Below are 19,774 nucleotides of genomic sequence, written 5' to 3'. Positions count from 1 at the left end.
CACATAATCCCAGATCCAAAGAATAGTTCAAAAAATGCAGAAAAAATATCACACTCAACTACGTAATAATTCGAATATAATATTTAACTATAACATTTCATATTCATAAGTAAATATAATGAAATGATACTTACCCATGATTTTTTCTCTTAAAAAATACTAAGAATGACAATTTCTTTACTTGAAATGAAACTTCTAGATCTGAGCAGTCCAATTTTTTCACCGATTTGGTTGTGAAAATTGATAATGGGTTGCTGTGAAAATGGGTGATAAATGAGAGAAAGAGATATAGAGAAAAATATGTGAAGCTTTAAATTTGACTATTTTTATGCAAAATAGGAGAGGGGCACGTTAGTAGAGAATTTTAACTATAGCATGTTAAATTTAAGCATATTACGATGCATATAGTGTATGCGAGTAGTTTCCCGGGAAAATCCAAATGAACAATGGTGGTAAGCAAGCTTAACTTTCTCAAACCTCACACTCTTCCTATCTTCCACCGAACACTTTTTTTTCCGGAAGTCCCAATCTTCTCTGTATCTTTCATTAATTTTACAACCCAAATCCATGCCCATATCCAAACACCAGACCCCGAGCTCTCTTACGGACCCTCTCTTCGCAAGGGCACACTACCCCCAACATCCACATCCCAAACTTCCCTCAGAACCTTTATCAAAGAAGACGATGGTGGTGGGGTGTATGATGATACTTATTCATTCAATGAGGAAAGTTTCACACGGGTTTTCGATGTCGCAGCGATTCGAGTCCCTTCCAAGGACTGTTTCGTTCTCGAGAACCGACTTCGAGGCCACCTCTTGAACTGGCCTCGAATCCGAAACATTGCCAGAGTCCCGGGCGACGACTTTGACGACGAGGAGGTCAAGAAGCTTGTGGGTACTCTAAACGAGGGAGATTCTCTGATTTCGCTGAAAAGGCGTATGCATGGGAAAGCCGAGGGCGATGGAGAGCCCTTGAGCCCAGTTTTGCACAGGGAAAAGCTTGTGAAGACGTTTGACTCTGTTGGGTTTGTGAATTTTCGAAACCTGGCGAAGATGACGAGACCGAATTCGAGGAAGAAGAAAATGGTTGATAATGAAGAGAGGAGTGGAGGGAAGAATAAGGATAAGGCCGGGAGGAAGAGCTTCTCTGTTGTAGAGGTTATTGAGGATGGGTTAATAGAAGGAGAGGATTTAAAGGGTTTATTGGGAGAGGATTTCCATGGCAGGAAATGGAGAGGCCCAACGAGATTATTGCTCTTGGACGAGAGGTATTCGACGAAATGCGCAGAAGAGTTGCCTGAGGCAATCAAGGTTTCTGTTCCAATACTCTGATTCTCGTGAGTTTATTAGTAATTTGTTGAATTCAAGTAATTTGTTTAGGCTTTCCATATAGTTGTTTCAAGTTGGAATTTTTAATTTTATTATTAATTTTTGAATTTGTACAAGTATACTTGTTCTGTGTTAGAACTAGCTCGCTTGCTATCTTTATGTATTTTTTTGGAGCTTTTACTTGTTTTAGGAACCTAACGAGTTCAGAATCTGAATTAAATTATTATTATAAATAAAAAAGTTTACAAGGTTGATTTTATATTAAGTCATAGGTAAGAACAACCGAAACTTTCTAAGTCATATTTCATTGACGTGTGTTTCTTTTTGCCCAATGTGAGGAAAATTTGACTTGAATTCAAAGAGTACAGCTATCCTTGAAATGGTTTTGTAAAGTGGATAAAGTAACAAGGGCCTTCTTGTGTAGTTTGGAGTCTTCAGCACTCCTTATCAACATTCGTGTGAGAAATTATTTTTATCATGTGAGAGATCATTTTGTGGGGCAGCAAAATTGTATTTTTTTCTCATGAAATGAGTTTCATGTTGTAAAATCTTTGTCATAGAAGGGGGCGTGATGTCTGAGTATGACTTTTTTATATCATTAACACCCATGACTAATGTCCTTATTTTACTATTTTTCAGGTTGTATTGAAGGAAAACATAAGTTCGAACTTTGAGATTGTAAGATGCAGGCTGACTTTGTTCTATGATTACTGGCAAATGGATGAGGTATTGCACCAAGAGAATTATCTTAATTTTTTTATATTGTCTGTTATGTTTTGTTTTGCTATCTTTGATGTACCAACTTTTAAGAATTTAACTAATTTGAATCATGTTATCTGGATAAAGAAAAACAACAAAACACCAGAACAGCTTATAGTTTTCACCATTTGAAGTATTCCCTAATAATACTTAACAAAGAAGGATCCACTAATAAGATTACCTTGCGAATTACAAAAGTTGTACTTTTTAATGCAAATATATTGTCCTTATTGTTGTAAAAACAACCACATCAGCAGCTCAGTCAGCAGCTGTGTAGGCCTCTTGGTGACATTGCATTATGACTGAAAGAGTCTAGAATATTCAGTGAGGACCACAACTTCAGAAAACCTTTCCTGTAACAAATTCTGTTTTGTAGAATATTTTCTGTTAGAATTTGTAATACGTGTACAGTGGTCATTGGACCTCTTTGTATTCCCTTACTGAAAAAATTCAATATATACACGATAGAAGATGCAGCAATATTTGAGCTGCCATTTTATTCAATACAGTATATTTTTCGTTTCTTCTCTTGGTATCAGAGCATCTCGGCCATCGCCACCATGTCTCAAGCTCCGGTCGACTCCACCTCCGCCAGCGCCGTTGCTACGCCTCCTGCTCCGATGACTGCTGCCGTTGAGGTTCCTATGGCCCCTACCACTGCTCCGACAGCTCCCTTCAATACAAATACCATGTCTCAGCCTTTTGCTCTCAAGCTTGACCGCCACAACTTTTCCCTTTGGAAGACGATGGTTCTCACCATCATCCGTGGTCATCGTCTCACTGGCTACATCGACGGCTCTCTGCCCTGTCCGCCTGAGACTCTTCCCGATGCCTCCAGTGCTTCCTCAAACCCTGCGCCCACTCTGTCTCGTCCCAATCCTCATTTTGATAACTGGATTGTTCACGACCAGCTCCTCATGGGCTGGCGTATGGGCTGGCTGTACGGTTCTATGACGGAAGCTGTGGCCACTGAGGTCATGGGTTGTCGGTCTGCTGCTGCTCTCTGGCGTTCTCTTGAGCTACTCTACGGAGCTCATTCTAAAGCTCAAGAAGATGACATTCGCACCAAGATTCAGACCGCGTGCCTGGGTTCTCTATCTATGGCAGAGTATCTTCGTCAAATGCGCACTTGGGCTGATATTCTCGCCCTTGCCGGCAGCCCATATCCGGAATCCCACTTGGTCACCAATGTCCTCAATGGTTTGGACTCTGACTACGTATCGATCGTGGTTCAAATCGAAGCTCGTCCCTCCATCAGCTGGCAAGAACTTCAGGATGTGCTTCTCCGCTATGCTAGCCGACTTGAACGTCTTCACGCCTTACCCACTCCGAAGCTGCTCAATTCTATCACTGCGAATGTGGCCACTAAAGCTGAGTCGTCCTTCTCTCCGAAGCGTCGTTCCTCTCACTCCTCTGGCTCGTTTCATTCTCAGGGTCGTTTCTCTTCTCCCAACCGTTCTCGGACTGAACGGGGTCCCAATCAACGCTCCCGAGGAAGGGGTGGCAGAGGTCATGGTTATCGACCTGTTTGTCAAGTGTGTGGCAAGCTGGGTCACACAGCTGCAGTCTGCTATAATCACGTCAATGAAGCCTACATGGGTTCAGATCCCTCTCACACTCAGGCACCACCATCGTCTCCTCACACTGCCTTTGTTGCATCTCCTGAAATTGTTGATCCTGATTGGTACGCAGACAGTGGGGCAAGTGATCATCTCACATCAGATCTAGCCAAGCTCACCACAGCCACTGGGTATACTGGTAAGGACTCAATGATTGTTGGAAATGGTAAGACACTTCCTATTGTTCATATTGGTACTGGCTGTTTACCTACCACTTCATCTGATCCTCTTATTCTTCAAAACATGCTTTATGTCCCACAAATCACCAAAAACCTCATTAGTGTTTCCAGATTAACTTCCGATAATAATGTACTTATAGAATTTCACTCTGATTTCTGTTATGTGAAGGACAAGGTGACAGGGGCGGTGCTACTTCAAGGACGTCTTAAAGATGGACTCTACAAGTTTGACACCATCATTTCCACCACTCAGCCGCACTCTTCCACCCAGTCCAGCCTTGACTTCACCTGTTTTCTTAGTTCAGTACCTAAGCAAAATGTAGACCAACACTCTAAGTGTACTATGTCTTGTATTTCCAAAAATGATGTATGGCATAGGAGATTAGGCCATCCCTCTCTTCGTGTTTTAAATCAAGTATTGCAGCTTGTTAATGAAAAATCTTTGAACAATACTTTTGTGCAATTCTGTGATGCTTGTCAATTGGGAAAATCCCATGCTCTTCCATTCAAGTTATCAACTACTAAAGTTGCCCATATATTAGATCTAATTCACACAGACCTTTGGGGTCCAGCACCGGTCTTATCCAATACAAAATACAAGTTTTATATCCACTTCATTGATGACTTCAGTCGTTTCACCTTGATTTATCCCTTACGAGCTAAATCTGAGGCCCTCGCTGCCTTTGTTGAGTTTAAGCAGCTCGTAGAAACACAATTTAATCGCAAAATCAAAACCCTCAGATCCGATTGGGGAGGGGAATACATCTCCTTCTCCAAATTCCTACAAGAACATGGCATCATGTTTCAACATTCATGTCCCCATACTTCCGCTCAAAACGGAAGAGCTGAACGGAAACATAGACACATTGTGGAGATGGGTCTTACCTTGCTTGCTCAAGCTGAAATGCCTCTGAAATTCTGGGTTGATGCCTTCCAAACCTCAGTCTATTTAATAAATAGACTCCCAACCTTAGTCTTAGGCAACAAGTCCCCTTTTGAAATATTGTTCGCAAAAAGGCCTGATTACAACTCCATTAGAGTGTTTGGTGCAGCTTGTTTCCCTTGCCTCTGTTCTTATAACACTCACAAATTTCAATTTCGAACCCTCAAGTGTGTTAATCTAGGGTTTAGTGAATCCTTTAAAGGATACAAGTGTTTTAGCTCCACAGGGAGAGTGTATCTCTCACGTCATGTTACCTTTAATGAGCTGGAATTCCCTTTTCGTCACAATTTTCTCAATACCCATAGTCCTGAACTTCAGGCCGGTAGCTCTAGTACTGGGTGGTCTTACTTACCTCATCTTGCGCCTGCACAGGAATCTCCAAGCTCACCCTCTGTCGAAGACGTCCCTGCAGTAGCATCGCCTGCTGCCAAGACTCCATCTCACCACACTCAGGTATCATCTCCTCTTTCACCTTGTTTCTCTAATTCCATTTGCCCTGTTGTATCATCTACTAGTTCCCAACAACCTTCTAGCACTTCCAATTCTTCACGGCCGCTTGCACCGCCTAAGCCAACACATCCTATGATCACTCGGTCCAAACATGGTATATACAAACCAAAAGTGTACCTTGGACAGGCCAAATGGACTTCAAATAGTGCTGAACCTGCCACTGTGAATGAAGCTTTGCAGCATGAAGGGTGGCTTGCTGCTATGCATGAGGAGTTTCGAGCTTTAACAGCCAATAAAACATGGTCTCTTGTTCCCAATCAAGATCATTACAACCTTGTTGGTAACAAGTGGGTCTTTAAGGTAAAAACTAACTCAGATGGTTCTTTTCAGCGGTTCAAGGCACGCCTCGTTGCAAAAGGCTTTCACCAACGGCCCGGAATTGACTTTGGCGAAACCTTTAGTCCTGTGGTAAAAGCCTCTACGGTTCGCATCGTGCTCACAATAGCTGTCTCCATGAGTTGGGATGTCCGACAACTCGACATCAACAACGCTTTTCTAAACAGCAACCTTGAAGAAGATGTTTATATGGCTCAGCCACAAGGCTTTGAAGATCCGGAGAAACCTCACCATGTGTGTAAACTTCACAAGTCATTGTATGGGCTGAAGCAAGCACCGCGTGCATGGTTTGATAAACTCAAACAAACCTTGCTCTCTTGGAATTTATTAACTCACAAGCTGACAACTCCCTGTTCTTCTACACTCACGGCAAGGTCAAAATATTAATCCTAATCTATGTGGATGACATTATCATTGCAGGGAACAACACTAAGGAAGTCCAAGGATTCATAGCAGCTCTCAACAAAAAGTTCACCCTCAAAGATCTTGGTCCTTTGAATTATTTTCTTGGTATAGAAGTTCACCGTGATGATACTGGGATGTACTTGACACAAACCAAATATATTGAAGAACTTCTCACCAAGTTTGACATGAAGAACTTAAAGCCAGCTCCTACTCCCATGACAGTAGGCCGACCAATGTCTCGGACAGATGGGGAACAACTACAAAATTCGACACACTATCGAAGCCTTATAGGTGCTCTCCAATATCTCTGCCATACACGGCTAGACATTGCCTACTCAGTGAATAAATTGAGTCAATTTCTTCAGTCGCCAACAAATACACATTGGAGTGCAGCAAAAAGGGTCCTGAGATATCTGAAAGGGAGCATGGACTGTGGTCTTCATATTGCTTACAGTGAGAGATTGAACATCACAGGGTATTCAGATGCCGATTGGGCTTGTTGCCCAGACGATAGACGATCAGTGACAGGCTATTACGTCTATCTAGGCAATACATTGGTGTCTTGGTCCTCTAAGAAACAGGCAGTTGTGTCAAGATCTAACACAGAATCCGAGTATCGAGCTCTAGCTCAAGTTGCTGCTGAGATTGCGTGGATTGAATCACTATTACATGAGCTAAACTTTCCAGTCATTTCAAGACCAATTACTTGGTGTGATAATATTAGTGCAGGTGCTTTAGCTTCCAATCCAGTGTACCACGCAAGAACAAAGCACATTGAACTTGATGTGCATTTTGTACGAGACAGTATTGAAGAAAGAACTTGAAGTTCGCTACATTCCCTCAGCAGAACAAATCGCAGATTGCCTCACCAAGAGTCTCTCTCACACACGATTTCAGTTTCTGACTTCCAAACTCGGAGTGTTGGTGTCACCCTTTCGTTTGAGGGGCGGTGTAAAAACAACCACATCAGCAGCTTAGTCAACAGCTGTGTAGGCCTCTTGGTGACATTGCATTATGACTCAAAGAGTCTAGAATATTCAGTGAGGACCACAACTTCAGAAAACCTTTCCTGTAACAAATTCTGTTTTGTAGAATATTTTCTGTTAGAATTTGTAGTACGTGTACAGTGGTCATTGGACCTCTTTGTATTCCCTTACTGAAAAAATTCAATATATACACGATTGAAGATGCAGCAATATTTGAGCTGCCATTTTATTCAATACAGTATATGTTTCGTTTCTTCTCTATTGTATTGTAGTTGAATAATGTTATTGTAGGGGAATACTGAAACAATCAGTTCATTGATTAAGATTAGATAATTTCCATGTGAGGAAAGTAAATTATATTCAGTTGTGTCACTTTTAATTTATAAGAGCATTGGTATATAGGCTTGTTGATTTTTTATTTTTATTTTTTTCCTTTAGAAGTAAACAATATATTACTGATTCTCGTACAAGTCAGTTTTCTTAAAATACCAAGACATTGTGTCCTATATTTTATGTGCTTGGTATTTTGCATATTCTTCTCTTTATCTTTTTCTGGTTAATTAGATTTAGGAATAGACTGCCTGAAACTGCGTTTGATTGAGGTTGATTTATGGAGGAGCGTGATGAGCAGGGGCTGAGAACTTAACTGAGCCATTTCTTGCAGATTTTGGAGGCTATGTTGCCCAAAGATATTATTATTCCTTCCGCATTTGAAACAGTTGGACATGTTGCACACCTTAACCTGAGAGATGAGCATATACCCTACAAAAAGCTTATAGGAAAGGTGCTTGTTATTATGTACAAGGTTAACATTTCAATACGTTATTAACTACTGTTAATAATCAATTGCCTGACAAAAGATGTGTCCTCTCTCTTACAGGTGATTTTGGATAAAAATAAGCCAAAGATTAAAACAGTTGTCAATAAGATTGATTCCATTCAGAATGACTACAGAACAATGCAGCTTGAGGTTTTAGCTGGAAACCACTCCCTGGTTACTACAGTAGTTGAGAATGGGCTGCAGTTTCAAGTTGATTTATCAACAGTGTGTGTTCTCTTTTACTTTCAAACTTCTGGGGAAATTAGATGCATATATATTACATATATTGTGACTTCAAAAGTTGTTTTCTCATGTAGTGCAGCTTGTCCTAGTACTTTATGAGTTACAGTTACATACACTCCACAGTTCTGTCACATAGACAGACACACTTTCGTCACTCTTTTTTTCACCATAATTATCACTGCTATTTATTCACTTTTGTTTTATGTATTTGGTGTGGTGCTAAATTGTTGCTCATAAACACATGAAACGATAGCTCAGATCTTGTAATATGGACACTAGGCTGCAAGCTTTGATTTGAGTTGTACATGTACTTAGCAGTAAAATAAAGAGTTCAGTCAGTGGTCTGTACTTATGGATTACAGATTACATTTAGCACCCTACTTCAGGAGTGTGCGTGTGTAGTTTGATTGTTCACCATAGAGAGCGATAGGTTAGGGCAGAGGATCTTATTCTTATTTAAATTTTATGCAGGTATTGGAACTCAAGGCTTGCAACTGAAAGACAAAGGCTTTTAAATGGATTTACACGAAGAGATGTTGTTTGTAGGTTACATATCTTGTTTTCATTCTGCATAGCTTTCAAATTACTTTATACTCAAGACTATGGCCTTGCGTGTCTTTATTTTCATGGCCACCAAAATTCTCATTGTGTCGTTGTTTTATTTCATGATCATCAGCTTGATTCATATGCTCTTGCTATATGCAGGTGATGTTTTCTCTGGGGTTGGTCCAATAGCCATATCAGCAGCAAAGATTGTAAAAAGAGTATATGCTAATGATTTGAATCCCCAAGCAATCGAGTATTTGGAAAGAAATAGTGTACTCAACAAACTTGAAAAGAAGATTAGGGTATGAAAGAACTGCTTATCCCTTAATATCATTTTTCTCCTTTTCTTAGTATTTGGTCTGTTTAAGCTGGTGTGTTTCCCTTTGTAAAGGTTTTCAACATGGATGGAAGGAGGTTCATCATCTCTTTGTTTACAAGTGAGAAGGCTCCTTCAATAACACAAGTGGTAATGAATTTGCCTAATGATGCTGTGGAGTTTCTAGGTTTGTTATCTTTTCCTTGATACAAAATAATTTTCTTTCTACTTACGAAGTAAACTTCATACTTGATAGTTGCTCACTCATAATTTGATTATCCAAACTTGGTTATGAATTATGATATTATTCTGCTAATATACTTGAGGTCCTTTCTCTCTTTAGATTATAAACGAGATTAAGCATTTATCATAGACTTGAAAATTGTCTCACATGAGCTCAAGAATATTTATAATTGTCATGTAATATCCTAACTAGTAGCCCCTGCATTTGCTCGGTTTACTTCCCTGTGAACAGATGCATTTCGCGGAATCTTAAGAGGTAAAACCAAAGAGGAAGAATATCTACTGCCGAAGATCCACGTATATGGATTCTCTAAAGCTCGAGATCCCGAGTTTGACTTTCATGAGGTTTGTCTTTGACCTTCCAAAATTTATTCAACTGCCTCTATTGTTTTCTGGTCTTGGGCTTAAATTAGAGTCAATATGTACTTTGATTCATTTTATGTATGTATTTATTTTGGTTTCTTCCTGTTTTTCATTTCTCATAATCTTCAATATGAATGTTTTAATACAGAGAATAAGAATTGCACTAACTGAAGTAGCAGTTGATGTGGAAATGCGAAGGGTCCGCCTAGTTGCCCCTGGAAAATGGATGCTATGTGCCTCATTCATTCTCCCCAAGAGTGTAGCCGTCGGAAAACCCATCCTAGATACGTAATTATGTGTAGTTTTAGAGCTAAGGTGAGTCTATGGATCTCAAATTTTGTATGTTGATTCGGATCAAATCAATCTATATAACTGCATAAACACAGTTCAATATATGACTAGTGCACACGACCAATTAGTAACCATTGCCCCGGTTTCCTATCTTATTTTGTTTTTGTTTTAATGAAAGCTTAGTTTAGTTTAAAGGGTATTATGTTCTTATATAGATATAGAATTTGGTTGATTCTTTATGTTTTATTTTTCCAAGAAAATATTTAATTGTATGAATGGGTTGCATAAATGCCCTACGCCCTAGTACACCCAGACATCTCACAGACAAATCTTGCTTTATGTCTGAGTATTTGTTTTGTACTGATTTTTTTGCAGTGCCAAACACAACTAACAGATGATAGTGACCTCTTTTATGCACCCAAAAACACCTAAAGTGTTCAATAAATGCAATACAAATCGAATATTTGTTGCACATATTTGTCTCCCTTGGACGGCTCTGATTCACCCGCAGCATTTGTGTGGTTCTCATCTGGCCCCTCCATACAATCTTAAAAGAGTAAGACATGCACTAAATCTAAATGTACTGGTTCACCTACACCGGCCATGACATATGGCCATATGGGGTTCTCTAGCTAGACTGTAAGCCAAGGGGGGACAAATTGGTCCATTTGGGAATGGTAGGTGAGGGCAAACTGGTAATTTCAAGTGAAAAGGATCACACATAGAAAACTAGCAAATCTCAGTTCAGATTGAGATCTAAATAATTATATCTTCCTTGTGGTCCTTATTCTATGGCTGCCTTACAGGTATGGAAATGTAAAAGATGGGGGGGAGTTGTGGAGATCTTTTGCTGTTTTGCTATTTTACTCAAAAATGGTTAGGTCTTTCACAAGTTGCATAAAGCCACAACTAACAGTTACCCTTAACTTATGGTTTCCTTACAGCAACCTGTATGAAACTTTAGGGTACAACAATGCTCTCCTATTCTCTCTCACATGTTCTTTAAAGCCCTAAAAAATAGTTAAAAAAGAAAATTGTACATGGGTTTTGCATATTTGAGGTTTCTTCCAGTCCTGGTAATCTTATATGAACATATACTATAGTGATGAAAGAATTGCTAAAACTACCTTTAAGAAAAAGAGATTAAACGTGCAACCACTCAATGCTTCTACTTTTTAAATTTAGAATCAAATTATTTTGTCAATTTAAGGGTTTAAATGTATTTACTATCAATTAAGGTAATTTTTGTGAGCTAGTGTGGAATTTCTATGAAAAACAACTTACTTTAAACTTTATTGAAATTAATTTTTATCATTTGATTTAGATCCTAAAGGACACATCTTATATACTGTGAGATAACAAAAACTAATAATAAATAAATAATCAAAGCAAAAGAAAGAAAACAAATCTTCCAATAAGATTGGCAGAAACATTATGGAAGGCCCCAATGAGTACATAATATAACTTTACAACCTGTACACACACGTGTGAACTGGTCCCCACAAGCCGCATACTATAGACATGAAAAAAAAAGCCCAAATCCCAAGGAAGGACCCCCCGACCCCCTAATCATTCTACTCAGAGGATAATCTTCTCTCCGGAACCCTATAATCCACCGTGTCTGCCCAAACCCATCAAACCAAAACCCTAGACGTAGAAATACAAATTCTTCTTTTTGATCAATCATAATCCTTTCTCAAACTGTATAAATTTTTTCCAAAACATACGGTTTTTTTAGATGTAGATGATGATATTTATACAGATGAGTTTTCTATTTATCATATAATTTTTATATATATACGATATAATAAAGTATCACACAATTCGATATTCGATATATAGGAATCAAAATATTTCTTCGCACGTGCCAAGAAAGCCACTCTTCTCTTCTCTCTTCCTTCAGACCCTCATCTTCAGCCGTTTTTTTTTTCTTGGGCGTCTCTCTCCTCGTACCCGGGCCTCAATCCTTATGATGGTGGGCCCCACTACAAAGTGGGCCTCATTGTCTTCATGGTCAGAGGCTGGATGAACTTTGATGACGTGGAAATCTGTGATTGGTCAAATTGTATGTAGTATAATACGTAGGGGTCTACGGTAAACAGTGAATACCCCTACATGACTAGGAACTTAGGAAGCATTGAAATCCTAACCAAATCTTATGAACACGCGTCGGTTGGTCATGTCATTTGGGCTGTTTTAGTCCAAACGAAATACACCCTCGGCTGACTAATCAAATACGGTCACATCGGCATGCTATGCTAGCTCTGGATTGTATGCTGACATGGAAAACTCTGTATGGTCCTCAATATGCTACCTTCAGACGTGGACTCACATGATTCGTTCTCGCTATAAGGTATGAATCTTGCCCTAACTGGCTTTGCTTATAATATCCTTTCCATGTTGATCCAATAGAAGTCCATATTAAATATTGGCTTATATATATATATATATATAGTTGATAGTAAGTCTTCCACTTATTGTTAGCTTGGCTAATATTATTATATGATCATATGATGCTTTCTTTAGTTAATGAAATTCATTTACCTAGAGATTTTAAGGGGACGTCAATAATAATTCTAGGTGTTTAATTTGAGGAAAGTTTGGATACATATATATTACATATATATATATTTAGATAGGTGTCTGACAGTGAGTTTTTCTTGTTTTGGATAATTTCAAGCTCGTGATGTGGAGCTCTCTAGTATTGGTGATGACTTAATTAGATAATTAGTATGTTTTGGGCCTAGTTTTAGATTTATTTATGTAGCGATAATATAGTATTCCATGGTTAAAGGTTGTTGATTGAAATGCATACAAGGTGTATATAATAAGATTATGCTAAGTACAATAGCATTTTATATTTTTTATGTAATAATATCATAAAAAATTACAATATATACATATATATACAAATTTTAATAAGGTCAAGGTGATAATATGACCAAAGTTTGCAGATTAATGATTTTCAAGACCCAAAACAAAACAATAAAAACAACTTTCGGTGCTGTTGGGGAATAAGGAGGAAAAAAGATGTATCCAGTTCATATTTGGAATGTAGTTGTTAGAAGTTGTGAAAATAAGCGAACATATATATATATATATATACATCGATTAATTTATACATGTGGTTACTAAGAGCTTACTCTTTTTTTCACTATATCTTCTTTCAATTTTTTTGACATAATATCTTGCATTTCTTTGTTATATGCAATGGCCAAACCGCGTGAACAGTGTAATTTAAGGCACTATTCTAGTTAGGGCTAATTAGGGTGTCTATCGAAGAGAAACTTTGTGTTGATGTTGACTAGTAGTGGGGTTTGTTGTTTTCTATATTTTAAGGCAACTTGCTATCAAAATTTCTTCCCATGAAAAATGTCCCTTACAATCTCTTTTTTTTTTGGTTAAAATGGGGTTTAAATTAAACTTATATATAATATCGAGAACAAATTTCACATGAAATTGACATTATTGACAATTGGGTCATATCACATAACAAAAAATGTCCGTTTAATTGTCTCCTCTATGGTCCGGTACTATATATATAAAATAAATATTGCAATTTTTTTAAAATTTCAAATAAACATAGAATACAGTCCCCCTTTTGTTTGGTTAGTTAGAAGGGTATATCTAGTACTACTATTTGTCATGGCCTGTCCTATATATAATTACAATATCATGTAGGTCTGTCTCTTTATATATATAGGAAAAAAATTAGGTATTTTTAATCACTACTACCTATAGGTATACAACACATACTAAACTATACGTTTTAATATATAACATGTATCATTAAGTATTTATATACAACAATGAAAACGTTAAGAAAGTAATGTACCCTCAAGTTTTTGTATGCATAGTCCTTGTATATATAAATACACATATACATATATATATCAATAAAGGTTTGGTACTATTGCAGAGAGAGTAAGAATATGTACCACATGGCAGCTTTTATTTGTATTTCACAATATGTATGACCAATACCATCATGGCAAACTTTTATATAGGCAGTTTGTCCTGGTCCCCTAGAGTCAGTTTCCACCACTTAACACGGCCATGTATATGCTATGATATATATATATATCCCATGCATGAAATTAACTATGTGTTAGTCACATTCAAATATCTCAGTTCTTCACACTGACCCACCTGACTATCACGATCGATCAGAGGCATGATGATTTATATAAATGATCATCAGATCCGATGATCATCATGACCGTTCATTAATTACTATATTACAACGTATACACCATCATACATAATACAAAATAGATATATTGCATCCAAAAGGCTAAAGCTAAGCATATAGCTTCTTTTCGGAGCTTAAAAAAAGTGTATGGCCTTTTTTTATTGCTTGAAAAATCCCTAATGATTTTTTTTTTATCCGAAAATAAAAATCCCTAATGATTATTAACCAAATTTGCCAAAACTGAAAGCTAGCTGTACCATAAAGGCCTTCTTCTTAGGCTTTATTTTTGGCACCTATTGCTGCTGTGTGCACTAGTATAGTACTAGTGTACTACTCCGACCACAACCCAGATGCATGCCCTGTTCTCGATCGACACTCTCTGCGGGTACCATATATATATAGATTATATTATATATACACACTCTCCATACATATATACATACATATCCAATGTATACATGGATATCTCACGCGCCTCTAGCGCGTGTATCGCGTGGAAGTAACCCGATATTGGATTATGAATATATCAAAGGGATTATATGTATTTACTTGGTACATCAAAATTCTTGTTTTAAATTAATATATATTTAAATTCATAAAACGTTTTTGAGAAAAGGACAGAAAAAATGGTATAGCCTTGGAGCTAGTAAAACGTCGCTGTAGACACTAGAGAAAACAAAGCGGAAACACATACTCAAAACCAAAGGACCAAATGTTCTTTTAGCATTACACTGCGCACACTGCTAGTTTTGGCTTTGTTTACTCTGGTTTCATATACACACACACATATACACATCATATATACATATAGCTATATATTCCCTAAGACCATCTTAAAATCTTCAAACAAATCTCCCAAATCATCTTCTTCTTTCTCATTTCTTGACGGACCCAGATACAAAAAAATATACAAAGTTATATATATATATATACATGTCTACCTCACTACGATTCGGTGTTATGGCTACGGACGAGATAAGCCCATCTCATCACGAACTAAGGAATAATAAAGGAGCTTTGTCTAGCGTTAATGGGTCTCTAGAAGCTAAGCGCGAAGTAGGAGGGGGAGCCAAGAGCAGTAGCGGCCGAGGAAGAAAACCCACCAACAAGGGTCCGTCAAACACTAAAAAGCAACCTCAAAGAGGACTCGGGGTGGCTCAACTCGAGCGCCTCAGGCTACAAGAATGGAAGAAAATCAATGAAATGCCCCAACAAGTACTCCATCCAGGGACTCCGACGGCGGCGGGGGCTCTCAACTTTCCGGTTCCGGCTCCCGTTGTCGACCACAACAGCTTCCAGTTCCAGATGGTTCCAAATTCCGTCATTACGGCCATGACTGAACCGCTCCACAGTGTTCCGGTGCAGTACGGCGCAGGAGGGAGCTACGGTGCGGGTACTACTAGGTTTCTTAGCGCCGTCGTTCATCAACCGGGACACGTGGCGGCTGCTTCTGGTTTCATGAGTTGTAGTGGTGATTGTGGGTCTTCCCCAGCTGGGATATTGGAGCACCGTTCGGTTGTGGTGGACCCTCATCACCCTCACCCTCACCCTCATCATCATCTTCATCACCCGTACCATCATTGTTATGGGATTCTTAATAGTAACGGAAGCCTAGGTTCAAGTCCGGATCAGATGTTTCCAGTGGGTGCGGCTGTATATGATCATCATCCTCATCATGAGAACTCAAAAGAGCTCTCTTCAATCCCAAAAATGCAGTCATTCATCAACCCTTCTCAACTCCAAGACCGCTCTGATTTTTGCTTTAAGGTACTTGTTAAATTAATAAGACTTTTCCCAAATAAATATGCATTGTTATAGTTTCAATGTATATACTGTTGCATTGATTTTTGTTTTCTCTAATTTTAACTGGGTTGGTATTTATTTTCTTATATTATTACTTTTGGGGGTTACAGAAGACCAGGTTCAATGGTGAGAATATTGGAGAACTAACCCTTGGCTTGGGAACCAGAGGAGTGAGAAGTACAAGTCACGATGATGAGGTATATGTATAAAGTATTATAAGTACAATATAAGTTCATATATATATGAACTGTGATTGTGATATAAACCTTGGTATATAAAAATGTATATGTTTGCATGGTTCTTATTATAGGGATTGGAGATTGTGGCGGTCCACAGGAAGGTAAACTCAGTGAGTGGAGGAGTAGTAATGGAGTACGAGTTCTTCCCAGGAAAAAATGATAGCTGTGGTATATCAGGCACTGGTTCCAATGAGATCTTGATGAAGAAAATGCCTACTTCTAGTGATCATCCAACTTCAATTTCGGTGGCTGATGAAGCTTCTTATATCAATACTTTCTCTGCTTCTGCTGCTGCTACTACTACTACTTATGGGTCTGACATTTCTAATCCTGTCGATTTGTCACTTAAACTTTAGAGATATAGCTTATATATAATTATTTATAGAGCCAAAAAAGAAGCTGATTTGCATTTTGTCTTGTGTTTCTTAAATTATTGGTTTCTCTAATTAATTGTTGATAGTGATCAAACCTTTTCTCTCATGACATTCTACAATATATATGAGATCCTTTCATAGTTCGATCAATACATATATATATACATGGATTTTGCAATTAGAGATCTCTCTCTTATAAATCATAATTATAGGCACCTCTAATTGTTATATGTTATCATCTTTTTTTTTTTGCAGCAGTTATATGTTATTATTCTCTATATGGGGTACTGCTTAATTATATAATTTATAGAATGTAGCACTTAGTTCGTATTATACCTTATAGTTTGTATTTAAACTCTATGATATGAAGCTCATTTTGTTAATTACTGATTATATAAATTTATTCATTTGAAATATAGTTTTGACAATTTATTCATTTCTGATTTATTAATGTATTTTATTTGGGGTTAGTTTTCCTTCTATTTCTCCATAATAATGTATTACCACAACGAACTAAATTCCCCCAGATATTTGCTTTTATATATATTGCACCCGATCGATATCTTATATTGGGAATTATGTTTTATAATACAAATTCATAAGTTTTATTAGAAATGTAGATCATTCATGCATGTATATTCTTCTATTATATATATATATATATATATATATAAATATGATACAAATGAAAACAACTCAATGTGATCATTAATTACTATATCTCAAACACAAGTATATTGGTAAAAAAATTATACATGATGAGGTGTACGTTAATGCAAAGATTGAACTGTAATGTACATATAGGAAAAATATATACTTTACACAAAAGTGGTTCAGTTACTTAAAGTAAATAATATTTTACAGGAGACTGATCATGATAACATTTAACAAGAAACTTCTAATTATTAATTTTAATCCTTACGCAAACCCTAGCTAGCTGTCTAGCTAGAGCCCTACTCTCTCTCTCTCTCTCTCTCAAATTGGGTTTAGAGCTAATTAATCCTCAAATGTATACTAAAGAAATTATATATAAGTGAACTATTACTGTTCTGAAGATAGTTTACGCCTTTTATGTGCTGCAACACAAGAGATGGATCTCTGTCTTTCTCATTATTATCGGAGTCGAGCAAACCCTTCTTCTAGTATATTTCTTGAAGAGCGAGAAGAAAGTATATATTTATATATATATATATAAATATATATAACATAACACCCCATTTTTGTTTTTCTTTTCAAAAAAGAAAACAAAAAAAGTATATATATTGGCAAAAAAATGCTCTGAAAACTACTAAGCTAGTAATAGGCCGATATGAACCCTGGCACAAGCTTTAACGACACTGATGGTTCTGGGATCATTGACTAGTGATTGGCTATTTGTGATGATATGTGTACATATATATATTTATATACATGACAGTAGCTGGTGTGTACCATCTCTCGATTTGTGTATGAGTATAAATATGTGACTGTGAGTTTGTACGTAATAGAGTTCACAATAGTAATAGTATAGTAAGAGTTCTTGGAAGCTTTTTTCTAATTCCTTTTAATTGGTTCCTCATTGATATCAACCTCTTTTCCTGTAATGGCCAGCTTTTTGCTTTTCTCCCTCTCTTTGATGCTATCTCATTTCTGGTAAATGTTAATTTGAGAGCCTTTTAGTTTGTTCATACAAGAGAAAAAACTAGTACTTAAATTTATTGGTTTTTTTTTTCATAAGAATATTCACGAGGACTATACAGATATATGGGATTTTACTTTACTTTTGGAAACATGTATGGTCATTTAAACAAAACAATGTATGCTGGTAATTGTATATTAATGTATTATAAATATATATATGTGTGTGTGATATATTGTATTGCTTTCAGATGAAAATTCTGCCTAATAAAGGACCTGAAACGAAAAAGTGAGTGGGGTTCTTGATGCACAACTTTGCATACATATTGGAGTAAATACTCAGAATACTGAGAAGGTATAAAAGCTGGTGCTAGTTTTGAAGGGTTTAACCGGTTTGGTCTTTTTGGGAACCAATACTGACCATTTTAAAGTTCACCAGTTCTTCACTCTATTAATATGGAAGAAAATAGTATGAATACTGAAAAAATAAACAAAAACGCGTGGACGGCAGGATTCGAACCTGCGCGGGCAAAGCCCACATGATTTCTAGTCATGCCCGATAACCACTCCGGCACGTCCACGTATATGGTAACGTTGTCCAAATATGTATTATAATTATTTATTTCATGTGTGTGTTGGTCTAACCTGGCCTTTTCATTTCGGCCATTACATTTACCCTTTCAAATAAATAGTAAGAATTCTGATAGATATATTATCTCTACTCTAACCAAAATTATATTATTCGTGTGAGAGAAATAGAGATAACATGATGATAAAAGTTTGTTGTTATACATTAAAGTAACGGTTCGATGGTGAGATTAGATATGATTGGATTAAATATAAGATAAAAAATATATAAGAATTAATAATCATGATGAACATTTAACATAAGAATACTTTATTTAACTAAAATCACTACGGACTCTACAATGGCGACGTCTATTGCAATGATTGTAAAGTCGTCGTTGCATGTAGTTGAATTCCACAATTTTTTTTTAAATATATTGAAATAAATTAGTTACAGCGACGACATGTTGTCATTGCAGGGTAGCCAACATCACGCCATCAGGCCCCTCCATATTTCAAGAACCCTACAGTGACGATTCCTAGAATTTGGAGGGAACATGAGAGAGGGAATGACTATAGGGACGAATGTAGAGTTCTCGTAGAAAAAAGTGAGGGAAAATTTATGCTATAGTCGTCGCTTTAGGGTCCAAAAAAAACCAAGGGAAACTAGACCGCCAAAAGTTTGTTGCCAAATTTCACTACCTGTAGTCGTTGCTATAGATCCTCATTTTATCGACTGGTCAGTTAAAAATTTAGTCTATAGCGACGACAAGTCGTTGCTATAGAAGTCCCAGAAAACGGGGGGATAGTTGATCGCCAAAAAAGTTGTCAAAAATTCACTTCCTATAGTGACGGTTGGACACATAGTAAACGAACTCTTCGTATACTATTCTCTTATCTATAGCGACGACATGGTTAAATGAAACGATGCGTGCCCTCTTCAGCGACGATGTTCTTATTTCCTATAGCGACGACATGTCGTCGCTATAGTATCAAGGCATAAATCCCCCAACTCGAGCCTTCTTCTTCTTCTTCACTTTTCTTTGCAAAACTAGAGATGAACCGTCAGAGTTGCGTCGCCCCTCGTCGATCCAA

The 19,774-nt window shown here is 37.3% G+C and overlaps 2 protein-coding genes and 1 non-coding gene across 5 annotated transcripts; 2 read left to right on the top strand and 1 right to left on the bottom strand.

Moving 5' to 3' along the window:
• Positions 1-367: 367 nt before the first annotated feature.
• LOC133782581 (tRNA (guanine(37)-N1)-methyltransferase 1) lies at positions 368-10,674 on the top strand. 3 transcript variants are annotated; one of them, XM_062221909.1, is made up of 10 exons: positions 368-1,310; positions 1,968-2,054; positions 7,730-7,870; positions 7,946-8,112; positions 8,600-8,670; positions 8,834-8,976; positions 9,066-9,177; positions 9,466-9,578; positions 9,745-9,911; positions 10,263-10,674. In XM_062221909.1, the coding sequence occupies exons 1-9, from the start codon at positions 447-449 to the stop codon at positions 9,886-9,888; spliced, it is 1,842 nt and encodes a 613-aa protein (XP_062077893.1). In that variant the 5' UTR covers positions 368-446; the 3' UTR covers positions 9,889-9,911; positions 10,263-10,674. The 3 variants fall into 3 exon arrangements, with proteins under 3 accessions (XP_062077893.1, XP_062077892.1, XP_062077894.1); XM_062221908.1 differs by lacking the exon at positions 10,263-10,674 and having other exon boundaries at positions 369-1,310; positions 9,745-10,086; XM_062221910.1 differs by lacking the exon at positions 10,263-10,674 and having other exon boundaries at positions 371-1,310; positions 7,730-7,849; positions 9,745-10,086.
• A 239-nt stretch (positions 10,675-10,913) lies between these two features.
• Positions 10,914-16,624, top strand: LOC133782582 (uncharacterized). Its single transcript, XM_062221912.1, has 3 exons — positions 10,914-15,846; positions 15,993-16,079; positions 16,193-16,624. The coding sequence occupies exons 1-3, from the start codon at positions 15,013-15,015 to the stop codon at positions 16,475-16,477; spliced, it is 1,206 nt and encodes a 401-aa protein (XP_062077896.1). The 5' UTR covers positions 10,914-15,012; the 3' UTR covers positions 16,478-16,624.
• A 1,987-nt stretch (positions 16,625-18,611) lies between these two features.
• Positions 18,612-18,693, bottom strand: TRNAS-AGA (transfer RNA serine (anticodon AGA)). Its single transcript has one exon. It is a non-coding gene; the product is annotated as a tRNA-Ser (tRNA).
• Between the last annotated feature and the right edge of the window lie 1,081 nt (positions 18,694-19,774).

The sequence above is a fragment of the Humulus lupulus genome, chromosome 6 (genome assembly GCF_963169125.1).
Source record: "Humulus lupulus chromosome 6, drHumLupu1.1, whole genome shotgun sequence".
Taxonomy (NCBI): Eukaryota; Viridiplantae; Streptophyta; class Magnoliopsida; order Rosales; family Cannabaceae; genus Humulus; species Humulus lupulus.
The sequence above is the reverse complement of the archived record's forward strand: the minus strand, read 5'-3'. Positions and strand labels throughout refer to the sequence as shown.